Source organism: Medicago truncatula, chromosome 3 (genome assembly GCF_003473485.1).
Source record: "Medicago truncatula cultivar Jemalong A17 chromosome 3, MtrunA17r5.0-ANR, whole genome shotgun sequence".
Classification (NCBI taxonomy): Eukaryota; Viridiplantae; Streptophyta; class Magnoliopsida; order Fabales; family Fabaceae; genus Medicago; species Medicago truncatula.
In genome coordinates, this window is record NC_053044.1 from 53,936,302 (window position 1) to 53,950,591 (window position 14,290).

Below are 14,290 nucleotides of genomic sequence, written 5' to 3' on the forward strand. Positions count from 1 at the left end.
ACTAAAATTATAAACATATAAACACATATACTATCTAAAATGTATGACAATAGCATAAGTGATAAGTTACTTGTGATTTAGTAGAAGAAATTTTGGATGATTTGGTAGAGTTTTTTTTTAGAGAGAGAGTGAAAATTTGAGAGAAAGATGATGATGGTGGAGTGAGTGTCTGGAATATGGCTACTGACTTGAATATATCACGAACACAACGGCAGTTAACAACCGCTGGAAGCCAACGGCAGTTAACTGCCGACGCATGGCCTAACAGTTGTTAACTGCCGCTGGGGACTCTTTGGTAAATTACTTGTGTCAATAGGAAGTATTCTATGTCAGAAAACAATTTTCTTCTGACTATCCACAATTTTTTCTTTTTTGTGGTGGTCGGAGTTTGAACCTTGGACCTTACATATTTTATGTATTATCTATACTTTTTTATTTTAATTTTAATATAAAGTTTTTTAAAGAATTTTAATTATTTTAATTTTAAAGTTATTACATGTTTTTGTTCCCTCCACAAATCGGTCAACCGTGAAAATATCAAAAATTTTAAATTAGACACTGTGATTAGGATTCAAATCACGAAGTTGTTTATTTATGTGCATAATTGTTATTTTGTCTATCTAAAAAAAGCTGCTACCTCAGTATACATTTTTTTGAGAATTTTTTATCCTTTGTTTATCAATCTCTTCTTGATATTTTCAGCTACATAAATTATTTCTTTACCGGTATACTAATATTTATTTATATTTTGTTCTTCAATCAAAAATATATATTATGTTGAAAACATAAATTAATTCTCCCAAAAACCCTACTTTTTTCTTCTTCTTCATCCATCAAAGAGGGATGATTTAAGGTCAATTTTTGACATAAAATCACCCATACCTCGTTTTTCTCTTTCTCTTTTATTGAAATAAGTGATTTTCACATCTATTTTATTTTTCTTTCGTGATTTTGTCGCCTTAGTGCGATGTTGTTTTGTTCGTTGTCTTTGTGTTTGTTGTTTGTCTTTCTTATTTCGTTCAGTTATTTGTTCGGTTTAGATTGTCAGATCAGTTTCGATCCAATGCAAATCCAATCAATAACTTTGACGTTGTCAACGTTGCAAATCCGAAGACATGAGTATTCCAAAGACTTGAATATAGTCATATGTGTAGGCTTTTGTACTTTGTTGTTTTATGTTGTTAACATGGATGTTGTGAGTTTGTTCGCATATTCATCCTTTTTGTTCTTAACTTTTAGCAAATTTGAATTGCATCGATGTACTCTGTCAATTTAAATAAATGAATGAATATCATTTATTTTTGTCAAAAAAATAAAATAAATTAACCCTCGCCCTCTTGAAGAATATAATTGTAAAAACAATACTCCATTTGATAGCAATTATAAACAACTTTTTAATCTTTAAATTCACTCAGTAAATGATGTATGTGGGTAATAAACCATGTAATTTTGCCAACTTTCTTTTTCTTTTGACTAATTACTATCAACTTTCTTAATTCTTTAATTTTGCCAAAAGACTCATGTATTTAGGGACAAATGTAATACTCACTCCGTCCCTAATTATAAGCCTTTTTGAAAAAAAATCTAGTCTCTAAATATAAATCCTTATACAAATTACTAGTCGCATTTATTATTATTTTTCTTTAACATACCTCTAATTAATACTAATAACTTGAACTGGAATATTAAAAGTCAAATCCCTTACTCTAAATGCTTATTAGGTCTAGCAACCATTTAACCTAATTTTTCCCTCTAATTACATGCAATTAATTGCTTTTAGTCACTTAACCCTCAATATTTTCCCTCCTCTTCTACGTCTAATTTGAATTTCAAAAAGTTTATGGTTGTATTTCCCTAAAATACTGCCTATCAATAGATATTCGTGTGATACATGTTTTCAAGTGGTTGCTATTAAATATGACCATTGTCATACCCTATGCAAACTCTATTAGAAACATGATAGATATTTTGGCAAGTGTACCAAATACTATCGAAGTAGTAAAAATATCGTTCCCACGAGGACTGTGTTAATCTCAATTTAGCAATAACGTTAATATCTATGATATGTAAATTTCTTTTAGTGCCCGAGGCAGTAGTTTTGATTGCATAAATTTAAATAACAGAAAATAAGATAGTTTTGGAAAAGACAAGGAGAGAGATGAGATCAGGTCTTTCGAATCATCGATGTTCCCCTAATTGGTATACTGCACCTATTCGTATTAATGATTTTCTAGTTCCACGATAGTTAACAAAATAGCCCTAATCAATCCCTTGAGTTAGGACCCTCTTCTCAAACTACAGCCCCTAATTCCTTAGGTGGTCTAATAATTCTCGAAGGTTTAAAGCACATTAACCTAATATCACTAACAAACGATTATTCATTCCTAGACTAACCATGTTTATTAGAACAATTCAATTAGGTCTAAGTCGAAAGCTAGGGTCAGTAGTCATTCGTTCTCACTAAATCATGTTTATATTTGATCAGGATATAAAAAGCATTAAGAACAATTGAATTGAATAAAAACTAGATTGTCATTAATAATAAATAGAGTTTCACAACAACATGGATCAATTAGGGTTACAAGGAATCATCTCAGACCTAATCTCTAAGAGATTTAGCTACTCATAATTGAGTTTACAATTAGCATAATCAATGGAAAAATTAAAACATACATAAACTGGATTGGAGATGATGAAATCGCCCCTTCTGCAGTCTTCTGGGTGTTAAAATCGCACCTTAGCTCTCCAAAATCGTAACCCTTGTCTTTGGAATAGACTTCCGCTTAAATAAGCACAGAATTTCGCCTAAAATCGTGCCACGATTTAAGTAAATCGTGCCACGATTCTCCTTGAATCGCAAATCACTGAATTAGGGTTTCCTCATATCGTGCCACGATTATGCCATCGTGACACGATTTTTTCAATGTCTAAGCTTGATTTTGGTCTTCTAAAATCGTGTCACGTTTTTACCAAATTGTGACACGATTCTCTTCTTTGTATTTTCTTCAGTTTTCTACTCTTTTGCTGCATAAGTTGACTTGTGAACTCCAATTTGTGAACAAACTACATATAAAAAGACTCTAAAAATAGTGAATGACGGACTGTCATCAAAACCCACTTCTCCATATTGTATCTGTTTCCAACGCATGCCAATTTGAATTCCAATTTACCTTCTTTTAAAAATAAAGCTGTAAAATATGAGGTATTTTCTGATGTTACACACCATCTCTCTTCAATATAAATACAAGCCAGACACCTAATTGTATTCCTGTTTATTATTCCCTCCCTGTCGGGTAAAGATCCTCTCCATTTAGTATAATAAATGGAGCATCCAATTTGGAGAGAGATAGAAACATAAAGTTAGAGGTGTCAAATGGGCCGGCCCGGCCCAAGCCCGAGAGGCCCGACTATAGAAATGGGCCAGCCCGGCCCGGCCCGTTTATGATTGGGCCGTGAAATCTAGAGCCCGGCCCGGGTGGGTCATGGGCCAGCCTGGCCCGTTTGTGTTTTATTTTTAAATTTTATTCACTTTTTTTATATATTTTCTTATGTATTAGTTACTCACCATTATTTTTTTGCTAAAATATGATTGGATGGACATAAAAATATAAATAATTTTTACATTAACATTGAATAATAATTAAACTCAAGATTATTCTTTCAATTAAATCAAATTAATAATTTATAAACTTTAAAATTTTAAAACTGTAAGCTAAATTCATCCATATTTATTAAGTTTATTTATTTAAATATTTTTTTGTTAATAAATTTTAAATTAGTTGATAATTTTTTAAAAAAATATGTTGTTTTTTAACAAAAATAAAATGAAATATGGGCCAATGGGCCGGCCCAAAGCCCGGCCCAACTTTTGTCTGGCCCAAATGGGCTTGGGCCAAAAAAGCCCGAGCGCATTTTTTGGTTAGTTTTTTAGGCCCGGCCCGGCCCAAAAATATGGGCCAATGGGCCGGCCCATGAGCCCGGCCCATTTTTGACAGCTCTACATAAAGTAGATAGTGGGTCCCATCATCATTAATTATTTTTTAATTTTTTTAAAAAAATTTTTGTGTCTATATCTCTACAAATGGATGTAACGGAGAGAATAATAAATGGAGAGGATCTTAACTCCTCTCTGCCATGGCTAGACGTAATGCTGAGACATTGCTGTCCTATCACGCCTTGACTGGTAAACTGTCTATGCTTTTGTATTATATGTAAAAGCTATTCATTCAAGCTATTGCATGTAAGCTGTTCTATTTGCTTCGGCAGGGCCTTCTGGTGGTTTTCTGGCAGTGTGTTGTGCCCGTTTTTTCCTCTTAGATGTGCTGCTGTTTTCTGGGTTTAGGGTGTTTTTTTTTTCTTTCTATTTTTCCTCCCTACTGTGTTTACAGGATACCTGTTGTTTGCTGTTTTGCTGTCTAGCCTTTCTCCACTCTTCTTGAGAGGTTTTGGTGGTTTAATAATATTTGGCTGTTCAAAAAAAAAAAAAAAGATTTTCATTCACATCTGTTTGTTGTGTTACGTTGTTAATCTGATAGGTCCGTTTGTTGTCAACCCCGTTTCTGAACTCAACAAAGACGTGAACATGTTGCGAATGAAGTATAGGTCATATATAGTTGCAAAATATACTATGCTGAAATGGTAGTCTCCGCCGCATAAAACACACAAAGCCTACCAGTTCTAATATTGTTTTGAAATGTTGTTTATTAAAAAATGTATGATTGCAGTATGCCCTTGACTATATCTTAAAAACAGTTGCACCGTTTAAAAAGAGTTTAAATTTTATGTAGAAGAGAAATTGAGTGTACTTTTTGAAATGATGATGGCTTCTTATTGTATCAAAGTTACATGGCTTCTAAAAAAAAGAGTAGCAGTTTGAATTTCAAAGTTACATGGCTTCTAAATTGAGTATCCAAATTACTTTTTGAAATGATGACGACTTCTTTTTGAAATTGAGTATACAGTTTGAATTTCTACAAGCTTTTTATTATATCAAATTGACATCAGTCACACATATTTTAATTTAGGATAGTTTAAGTAAATTGAATGTTGTTTTTTCAAAAACTTAAAATTTAAAAAAATTGTTGAATCATGAGGTTTATCACACGCGGTTAACAGTGTGGCTTTATAAATTCTAGGCTTCTACTTAGATTGTATGTGGATCCACAATTACAATAAATCATAACTTATAATAATAAGGAGATAGACAACAGTTGTTATTCCCTTGGCTTTTTCTTATTTTGTAAACATAAACAAAATAAATGTATTTGGCTGTTCACATTTCAAAGCATTATTAATGATTTACCGTACTTGATTTTTTAAAGTTTGTTTGTGGCATAGAATGAAAGGTTTCATATAAATAAAAGGAAGTTATAGACTGTTCAGCTGCTTCATTTTTCCAGTATAGATTTCACATAGTTCCTTTTTGGTGCAGTGAAAATCATGTAATGTCCATGGCGTGATTTAATGTTTGTTATAGAAGATATGAGATGAACAATGAAGCTTAAGTATGGATAGAAATGAGGATAACTATCCTTTCTTCTCATAATTATGCATTGCCGTTGCATATTGTGTCCAAAACTAAAGTGACGATTATGGTTGAGAAATACTTAAGGGAGTGAACTAATAGGGAGAAAGGAATTTGATCATTTAGACTATTAATACTTTTTAGCTCATTTTGAAGAAGAAAAGTTTGTATCTCAATATCTAAAGAAACTATAATTGTAAAATAAGTATCATGGAAATGAATTGTAAGTAATGACATACCATTGAATTTGAGAATTAGACATAATGCCTCTAGAATGTCTAGATTTTAAATAGTTTCTCTTGATTTTTAAAATGACTGCTTTTTTTAATTTCTTATCTTTGTTTTAAGTAATATCTAGATAGGCTCACATGCCAGTTAAAATAGTAGATCATACTTATGGAATTGAACTTGATACATCATTGACTAGAAGGATTTTAACCAATATTTTAGTGGGTTTATTGCACTATTGTTGAAAACTAATTTGTGATGCATTTTGTTTTAGAAAAATGCTATTATGTATATGTGTAATTTATCATTGTTGTTTTAGCATTGAGTGTATTCTTAGGTTTTTTTTTTTTTAGGGATCTTAGGTTGTTAGTATAACAAATTTTATGGTACATTCAATAAATTTGGGTGTATCGGTACACCAAGTTGTAAAATTAATAATAAATGAGTTGTTTTTTTGAGGAAAAATAATTATTTTCCATCATTTGACAACTAAGATAATTAAATTTTATTTACCAAAAGCTTCGACGAAATAAAATTTAATTTTTAAGAATTTTTATTACTCATAACAATGAATATTGATTATTTTTTATGACAAAATGTAAATTTTTTAATATGATCCTTATAAACAATGAAATGATGGTTTTTCTTATGAAATGATGTTTTCTAAAATATAAATATTGACAAATACCTTTTTATTTCATTAAAGTGATCGTTAATTTATAAATTTTGTAAAACAAGAATACCGGTACACTCAAAATTGTGAGTGTACCATAGAAGTTCCCTGTTAGGAGTTTGTTATGGTGTTTCCTGCATAATAAAGATAATGTGCAAAACTTTTCTAATTTTGACATTCATAAAGTATTCTCTGTGGTTTTTGACTCTTTTATTCTCATATAACTTTGCTTTTGGAAAAGAAAAAAAAATGTTCCTTTACTTTGTAGTATCTTCTCTATCATAGGAAATAAATATAACTTAACAATCATATAGAAGAGAGACGTTTCCCAAAAACAAAATTATATCAAAGAGAGGGGAAATATATCTAGCAATATCTGTGTTTTAACATTGTTAATTGAAGATATTGTTAACCAATAAATATGGTGAAGATACTACTATAACGTTAAATGTGGTCTATGAAGAAGTATTTCTCAATTATGATTAAATATGTTTTTTTTTTACAAAATTATGATTAAGTATGTTAATGTTAATACAATTGTATTCTACTATTTATTTAACATCTAATTTTTTTTTCTTTTTCTATGATATACTTTTATTCCTTTATATTACAATCAAACATATGGGTTGGAAAAATAGGTTGATAAGACCTATTGGTCTATATTCTATGATATACATTTTTCTACGATAATATTTCATTTGAGATTAAAGATTACTTATTGGTCTTTATTATAGTCGATAGGACCCGTGCGCCATTATAGTCGATAGGACCCGTGCGGCGCACGGGTTGACAATCTAGTTAATATAAACAAATGATAATTTAGTAAAATTCACACATAAACCGAACATATTAACTTTACCGCCAATTATTTTTAATATGTGTGAAATTATTCAAAGGAACTTATAATAAGGGACATTAGGGTTATTATTTTAAGGAAAATTTATTATGTTATGTGTGTTTTTATAAATGACAAAAATGTGAGTGTAAAGCAGCACACCGTCGAATGTTGGCATTGATGCAAGAGTAAAAATAATATATACATCATTCGATCATTATTATAAGTAAAAATTTATATTTTAGATTCATTCAATTAATGATGTATATGATCTTTATATAGACCACATATATCATTATTTAATACATAAATATAAAATGTTGATTTTTTCTTATAACAATGATCAAATAGCGTACTATTTAAACTTGTTTATTTAACAGCCTAACAAAATTTTAAAACACGTCCTCACCCCTAATATCATTTTGCATCTTATTCATAGTATCAATTAGATACATTATTTACACAATAAACTTTAAAAGATTTTGTTTTTCTAGACAAGACCCGAGGATATTTGTTAGGATGTTTTTTTTTTTTTTGAGAGATTGTTAGGATGTTTTATAATTTTTTTTTTGGTAGTGGGATGTTTTATAATCTAGCAAAATAGAACCGTATGACGATAAAATCTAATCAGATGGTTGTGTAAAAAAATAATAACAAATTAACAATTAATGATTATGATTGTGTTAATGTATAGAACTTATTTCATTTACATCAAAAAAATCAAAATAAATATAGAATAATATAAAAATTTTATTTCATTTACATTAGACTTTATTTTTATTTATAACAACATCAATTTATTTTTAATTTGCTTGTCTCTCTTTTATTCCTGCCTCCCCTCCTATTTTTCGTCATGTATTTACCTTTTTTTTACATAGTTGGAGTGTATTATTGCATTTCTTATGATGATGATTTTGTATGCCTTAATAATAGAAATATTATTTATTTTTATATAGAGAGGCTTTGTGTGGAAGGGATGAGTAACTTCCCAGGTAATCACGAGGAAATAATAGAAGAGTCTTTGTAAATTAAACTAGAAGCCTAGAGCTTTCCATCTTCCTAGTTATAGCTGGATTGATGTGACGAGGAGTGGTTATATAGCTTAAAGTTCAACATAGAACTAGGAACTAAATACCAAAAAATCTGACGAGTTTTCTTGGGATGGTTTTAAATTTTAACGTTGTATCGCGTGATTTTTTTTTTTTTTTTTTTAGATTTAAACTTTAAATTTTGTATATATTATGTATTTTTTATATCAACTGAGTTAAACGCGCGATTATTGCATAAACTTTTATAAGTACTGTCATTTTTTTTAATAGATAAAGTGACATTAACAACTTAAAAATACACTAAAACGAAGAATCTTAAATTAGAACCTCAATTATGATTTCAAGTTTATTATTTTACCTGTCATCCTTAAAAATTTGTTTGATCTATTTCTGATAAATAGATTGTTTAATTCAAGTCCAATTAAACAAATTAGGCTTAATTGTAAAATTAAACTATTAGTCATTCAATTATTACAGAGAATTTTGCCCTAGCCATATCTTTACTCTATTTTATAAATTATATTTAGTTTAGACCAAATTATAAACTTTTTTAGTACAAGAATCTAGTTAAAAACCCTAGCATAAAGTTGGAGGCGGCGTGTTTAATCTGCTAAAATAAATAAGTGACTTGACATTACAATTTTAATTGTATTATATTCTCTCTGGTCACATTTATAAAATAAATATTTATTTTTAAAGTTTATTAAATAACTGATATATTTAGACTACAATTAATCTAGATATATTAGTTACTCAATGGATGTGAAAAAAATGACATTTGCTTATATATGACCGGATGGAATATTTTATTGTAAGTCTCTTTTTTCAGATTTTTTAGACAAATTTTTTAACGAGTTAGATGTTGAATGTTCAGGCAATCAAAATATGCTTTTTTTTAGCACACATCAAAGACCTTTCAATATTTTAATGCCCCTGTTTAACTTACAAACTTGCATTATCAAACTCGGCGCAATCAAAAGATGCTAACGTTTGATCCGCTATGCAATGTTTTTGCACATTTTTATTTTAAAAAAAGGTTGGTAAAAAAAGGCTACAAGCCCACAAGTGTGCCAATAAAATAAAATATAGTGTATAAATGTACACATCACCTAGTGATGGAAATTCTTTTTATTTCCAATACAATCTAATTCATTATTGATTTTAATTATAACTACTATTTTTAATTTTCTCTTTACCATTAACTATTAATATAACTTTGCTCTAAAAAAAAAAAACTATTAATATAACTGTATCTTGATGATGATGTAAGTGTATATTTGTGATAAGGACCCATATGAAAATACATACATACTATAATATAAACTTTTTTATTTATGTTCAATTTTTTTATACATTTCAAAAGAAGAATTTTTTTATACATTTCAAAAGAAGAATTTTTTTTTAAAGTAAATACATATCCAAACCCATAAACAAATGGTCCAATTAAATATGAGATGGTAACAAAAATATAACAGAGAGCAAAAGCTGTCTTAAAACTCAACTTCTTATATAAGTTGTCTTTCAAATATATGGTTAGACTTTCCGCTTACATCAACTACTTGTATTTTTTTTCTTCATAAATTTCGTAATTAATAGGTTATAAATAGATTCATTTATAAATGTTCAATGAAGTTATTGTTCTTTTTAACTTGCATGAAGGTGTGTTTCTTTTTTCATAAATAAAATAAAGATTTCAACTTCTTATGATGTAATGTGGCTCTATATATGCATGAACGTCGCACCCTCGAGGAATGAAGCAGCTCTCCCCAAACGACCTTTAATATATTTAAATCTTAAAGTCTTAATTCTCCTTCATAAAAAAATCTCTAAGTCTTAATTTGATAACATTGATCGTTGAAACAAGTAGTGCGTTTGATTTTGAATGGTACAACAAATGTACAGTTTATTTGTACGAGGGAAACAGCATGTTAGGGGCCGGGGTTTTCGCTGGAAACAAAATAAGCTGGTAGCTACACCACTCAATCTAACATAAAATATATGCTTAGTAATTGATTATTTAATTAATCATATACTTAATCTCATGACCTAGTCACCCTTGATTTAAATTAATCAAAACTATGGATTTAACTTTTAAAACAAAGAATGATGAGGGAGAGAGAAGGGCTCTGACTTGCACTAATCACTCACATGCGAAGCCTCGGAAGCACAGCTTGACGTCCAACTCCCCTAACTTGGACAACATTTTTTTGTTGCTTTCTATTCCCATATGCATGTGACATATATAGGAAAACAATATGCTTCATTATATTATTTCATATAATTCAACATTTTAAATTTGTTGCATCATGATGGTAGCCTATAACATTGGGTATAGGAGCCCCTTCAACTATATGTTGCTTAACACTAGGGTTTCCATTTAATGTGGGCTCTTTAGGGTTTCATCGTGATGGACTCATTTTCAATACATGAAGTCCGTCATCTTTAGTCAAACAATTAAGTATGGTAGCACTTTTGATCCCGAGAGTAGCCTAAATCAGTGAATGGTAATCGCATATTAATGTTAGAATATTAACAATCACATAAATAAGTTAGACATACATATATTCACTTAAAATCTTAAAACATTCCATATATAAATCACCTCTGATATATATCATTCGATTAATCTATTTACATAAGTATTATATAGCATGAGATGAAATCCAACGAGCGAAAATAGTTGAAATCATGGGATGGAAAGGAAAACATGGGGAGAGAGAATTCAATTAGTTAACGGAAATATAAACATCCAAAGATGGTAATAGTTTCGTCGCTTCTCGTGCATGTTTTTGTCGTTCCATAAAGCATTTTTCATCTATTATAATCGATGCAAGACTAATCACTCAAACTTAAACTAAAAAAAAAAAAAAACTATTTGGTAAGGATACAACTAATTATACAAATTCCAGTGGATGAAATATAAATTAAATACTATTTGAGCCTATATTTAGTTTTGTCTTGATCCTAATTGATGAGCTCACGTAATCATACTCACACAATTTATTTATTATAGGAGTAATAAAAAAGGAATTAAACCTTTTAATATTGAGATTCTCAAGGTATGATCATTCTTCTATAAATTGGAGGCATTGCATCAACTCATATAGCCAGGCTTAAGTTAGCCCAAAAATGAAGAGGGAACTAAGTTCAAATAATCCAATTCCCTCATCTAACTTCATACTCTCCAAAAATATAAAGCATACATAAACCAAATCTCATAAACAGAGGCACACCACCATATATATACATCCATAATATCAACATGGATCCACCAAAGAAACCTAACAAAATCAGAGAAATCGTTAGACTTCAACAGATCCTTAAGAAATGGAGAAGAGTAGCCAATACTTCAAAAACATACAGAAGCAGCAGCATCAACAACAACAGTACTACTAGTAAAAGCATAAAGTTTTTGAAAAGAACACTTTCAATGTCCGAACGGGAAGGAGGAGGATCAAACAACGCAGTTCCTAAAGGCTACCTAGCCGTTTGTGTTGGTGTAGACCTTAACAGGTTTGTTATACCAACCGAGTATTTGGCTCATCAAGCCTTTCATATATTACTCAGAGAAGCTGAAGAAGAATTTGGGTTTGAACAAACTGGTGTTCTGAGAATTCCTTGTGAAGTTTCAGTGTTTGAGAGTATCTTGAAGATGGTTGAAGGAAAGGATAGATTTTCTACTCAGAAATGTAGATTTGGCATTGAAAAGATGATGGGATACTGTTCCTCAAACCAACTTGGTTATTATCATCAACCTCATAGTCCAATGTGCAGATAGTTTGTTATAATCACTAGACAATTTTAACCATTTTTTTTCACTTTTAATTTTATCTTTTGCTAGCTCTTCATGGAAGCCAATCTATATATGTATGAATTATATATGAGAAGAATACAACTTTATTGTCTAAATTTTGTATTTTACGGATTAATTGGTTGGTAACACTGCTACTTTTTTCTTTTTGGAACCAGTCTAGCAATTTTGGATGACAGGTGATATTAATTTGGTAAATGAAACATTTAATTGACAAATTTATGTACTATATTACACTAAGCAATCTAACCTATTATTCTAGAACTAAAAAGTATGGATGTTTTACTGAGCAATTGCTAGGATGGATAATGCAGTGTACGATGAACTAATACTTGAAAATAATTCAAAACTCTAATAACAGTCTATCACTAGGTAAAAGCTCATCTCCTCACGATTGAAACAGTGATTCATTTGGTACCAGTTTGACAAAAAAGAAGAAGAAATATTGTCATTTAAGAAAAGTACATGTGTGTGTGTATATATATATATATATATATATATATATATATATATATATATATATATAACGAAATAAGATCTTATGTTTTTACATCCTCTAGGAAACTGGGTGATAATAAGTTGACAACTCATTAGCATATATACAGAAGTTCTTTAAAAATATTTCATTGAATCAATTAAAAGCATTTAGCAGAAAAGCTTCAAAGGGAGTCAATTAAAGGCCAAAAGAAGACTAGTGTAGTTTCTAAATAGAAGAAATAGTTCAAAGATTTTTCCCATAGTACATGTTTTAAAATGTGAAAAATGGCACTACACTGTTCCTTTTTAGAACTCTGGATCATGTAGATACAAACTTTGCTGGATTAATTATTCACAAGTAACTTGACAAAACGTGCCTAAAACAATTAAGTGTTGCTAAGGTAAGTGGAAGGTATATGCTAGAGAGTGAATTTTTATTGGTTTTCATGGTCTGATTAATCTATGAGAAAATAGAAGTAATCGTCCAAGTGTGAATTTAAATAAAGGAGATCTTAGAATACCGACAAATGAAATCTCCAAAATGATAACATGATATTAAGATAGTAACACAATCTACGGATTTGTCTCATCTAAGAATCCATGCTATTGTTTCCTTTGGATTGGGTTCTAATCCCATTAACATTTCTCTTTTAAAATAGTTGAGATTGCGGGTTGCAATGTCAGTGGGCAATTACGCATGTTTTCCACTTTAAATGATGCAGTTGTACTTTTTTATGTGAAAAATATATCAATTCATATGGCTTTAAGATCAAAACAAAATCACAAGTGGTTCAGTTGTACTTAATAATAATAAAATTTATAGTCTGTCATATATCGTCTACATTTTCTAACTAACATTTTATCTAAGTTTAATTTTGTTACATTGAGTTAATAAATTACATTATCATTTGAATATATGCATTTTGCTGTCAAATTATATAAAGAATGCATGTAAGCACACACAACTTTTTAACCTTTGAGCGTAAACAAATTAAACTTTATCCTCCAGATCTTCTATTATGGGGTTCAAATTAAAATTTTACATCAATCATATTCTAATATATAGCTGCCAGCTCACATGCATTCAATTTCTGCAGCTAAAAACACTTGTAAACAGTGAAGCTTGAGAAATATGCCCTCGTTATCTGTGGTAAATCACAAGCAGAGGCTTAAACTTTAAGCTTCTGCATACATGATGCAACACATGGGATCTTATTAAGTTCAGGAAGACTTCTGTTAATCAAATGGTGGCACATGGCTTAATAATCGGTGGCTTAATTATAATATGTATTGCGCTCATCAATTATTTGGAGGTTACCACACCAGACTCATGAGTCATGATTTATGTATACAAATCAAATATAATATATATGTTAGCATTTAACATGCAATATTGATTCCATTCAAACAAGGTACAATTGTAAAGAAGTCAAAGAGCTATCTTCGGATCCTAATTAAGTCTTGGCACCATGCATGCGTAATCAGCTGGGAAAAAATCCAAAAGTATTTCTACTTGGGAGTTACATTACAGTAGTCAGATTACTAAGAATATCACATGTTCCCTCTCCATATTAAAATAGTCATCATCATTATAATATATCTGAGTAATTGCAGTTTATGAGTCAACAAAAGTTAAGACTAAGTATATTCAACTTTTTTTGTTGTGTTAGTTTTTAGTCTATCGGAGACTTCT

At 29.8% G+C, this 14,290-nt stretch overlaps 1 protein-coding gene across 1 annotated transcript; it reads left to right on the plus strand.

Moving 5' to 3' along the window:
• Positions 1–11,405: 11,405 nt before the first annotated feature.
• Positions 11,406–12,234, plus strand: LOC11428857 (auxin-responsive protein SAUR72). Its single transcript, XM_003603518.4, has one exon. The coding sequence runs from the start codon at positions 11,572–11,574 to the stop codon at positions 12,085–12,087; it is 516 nt and encodes a 171-aa protein (XP_003603566.1). The 5' UTR covers positions 11,406–11,571; the 3' UTR covers positions 12,088–12,234.
• Positions 12,235–14,290: the final 2,056 nt, after the last annotated feature.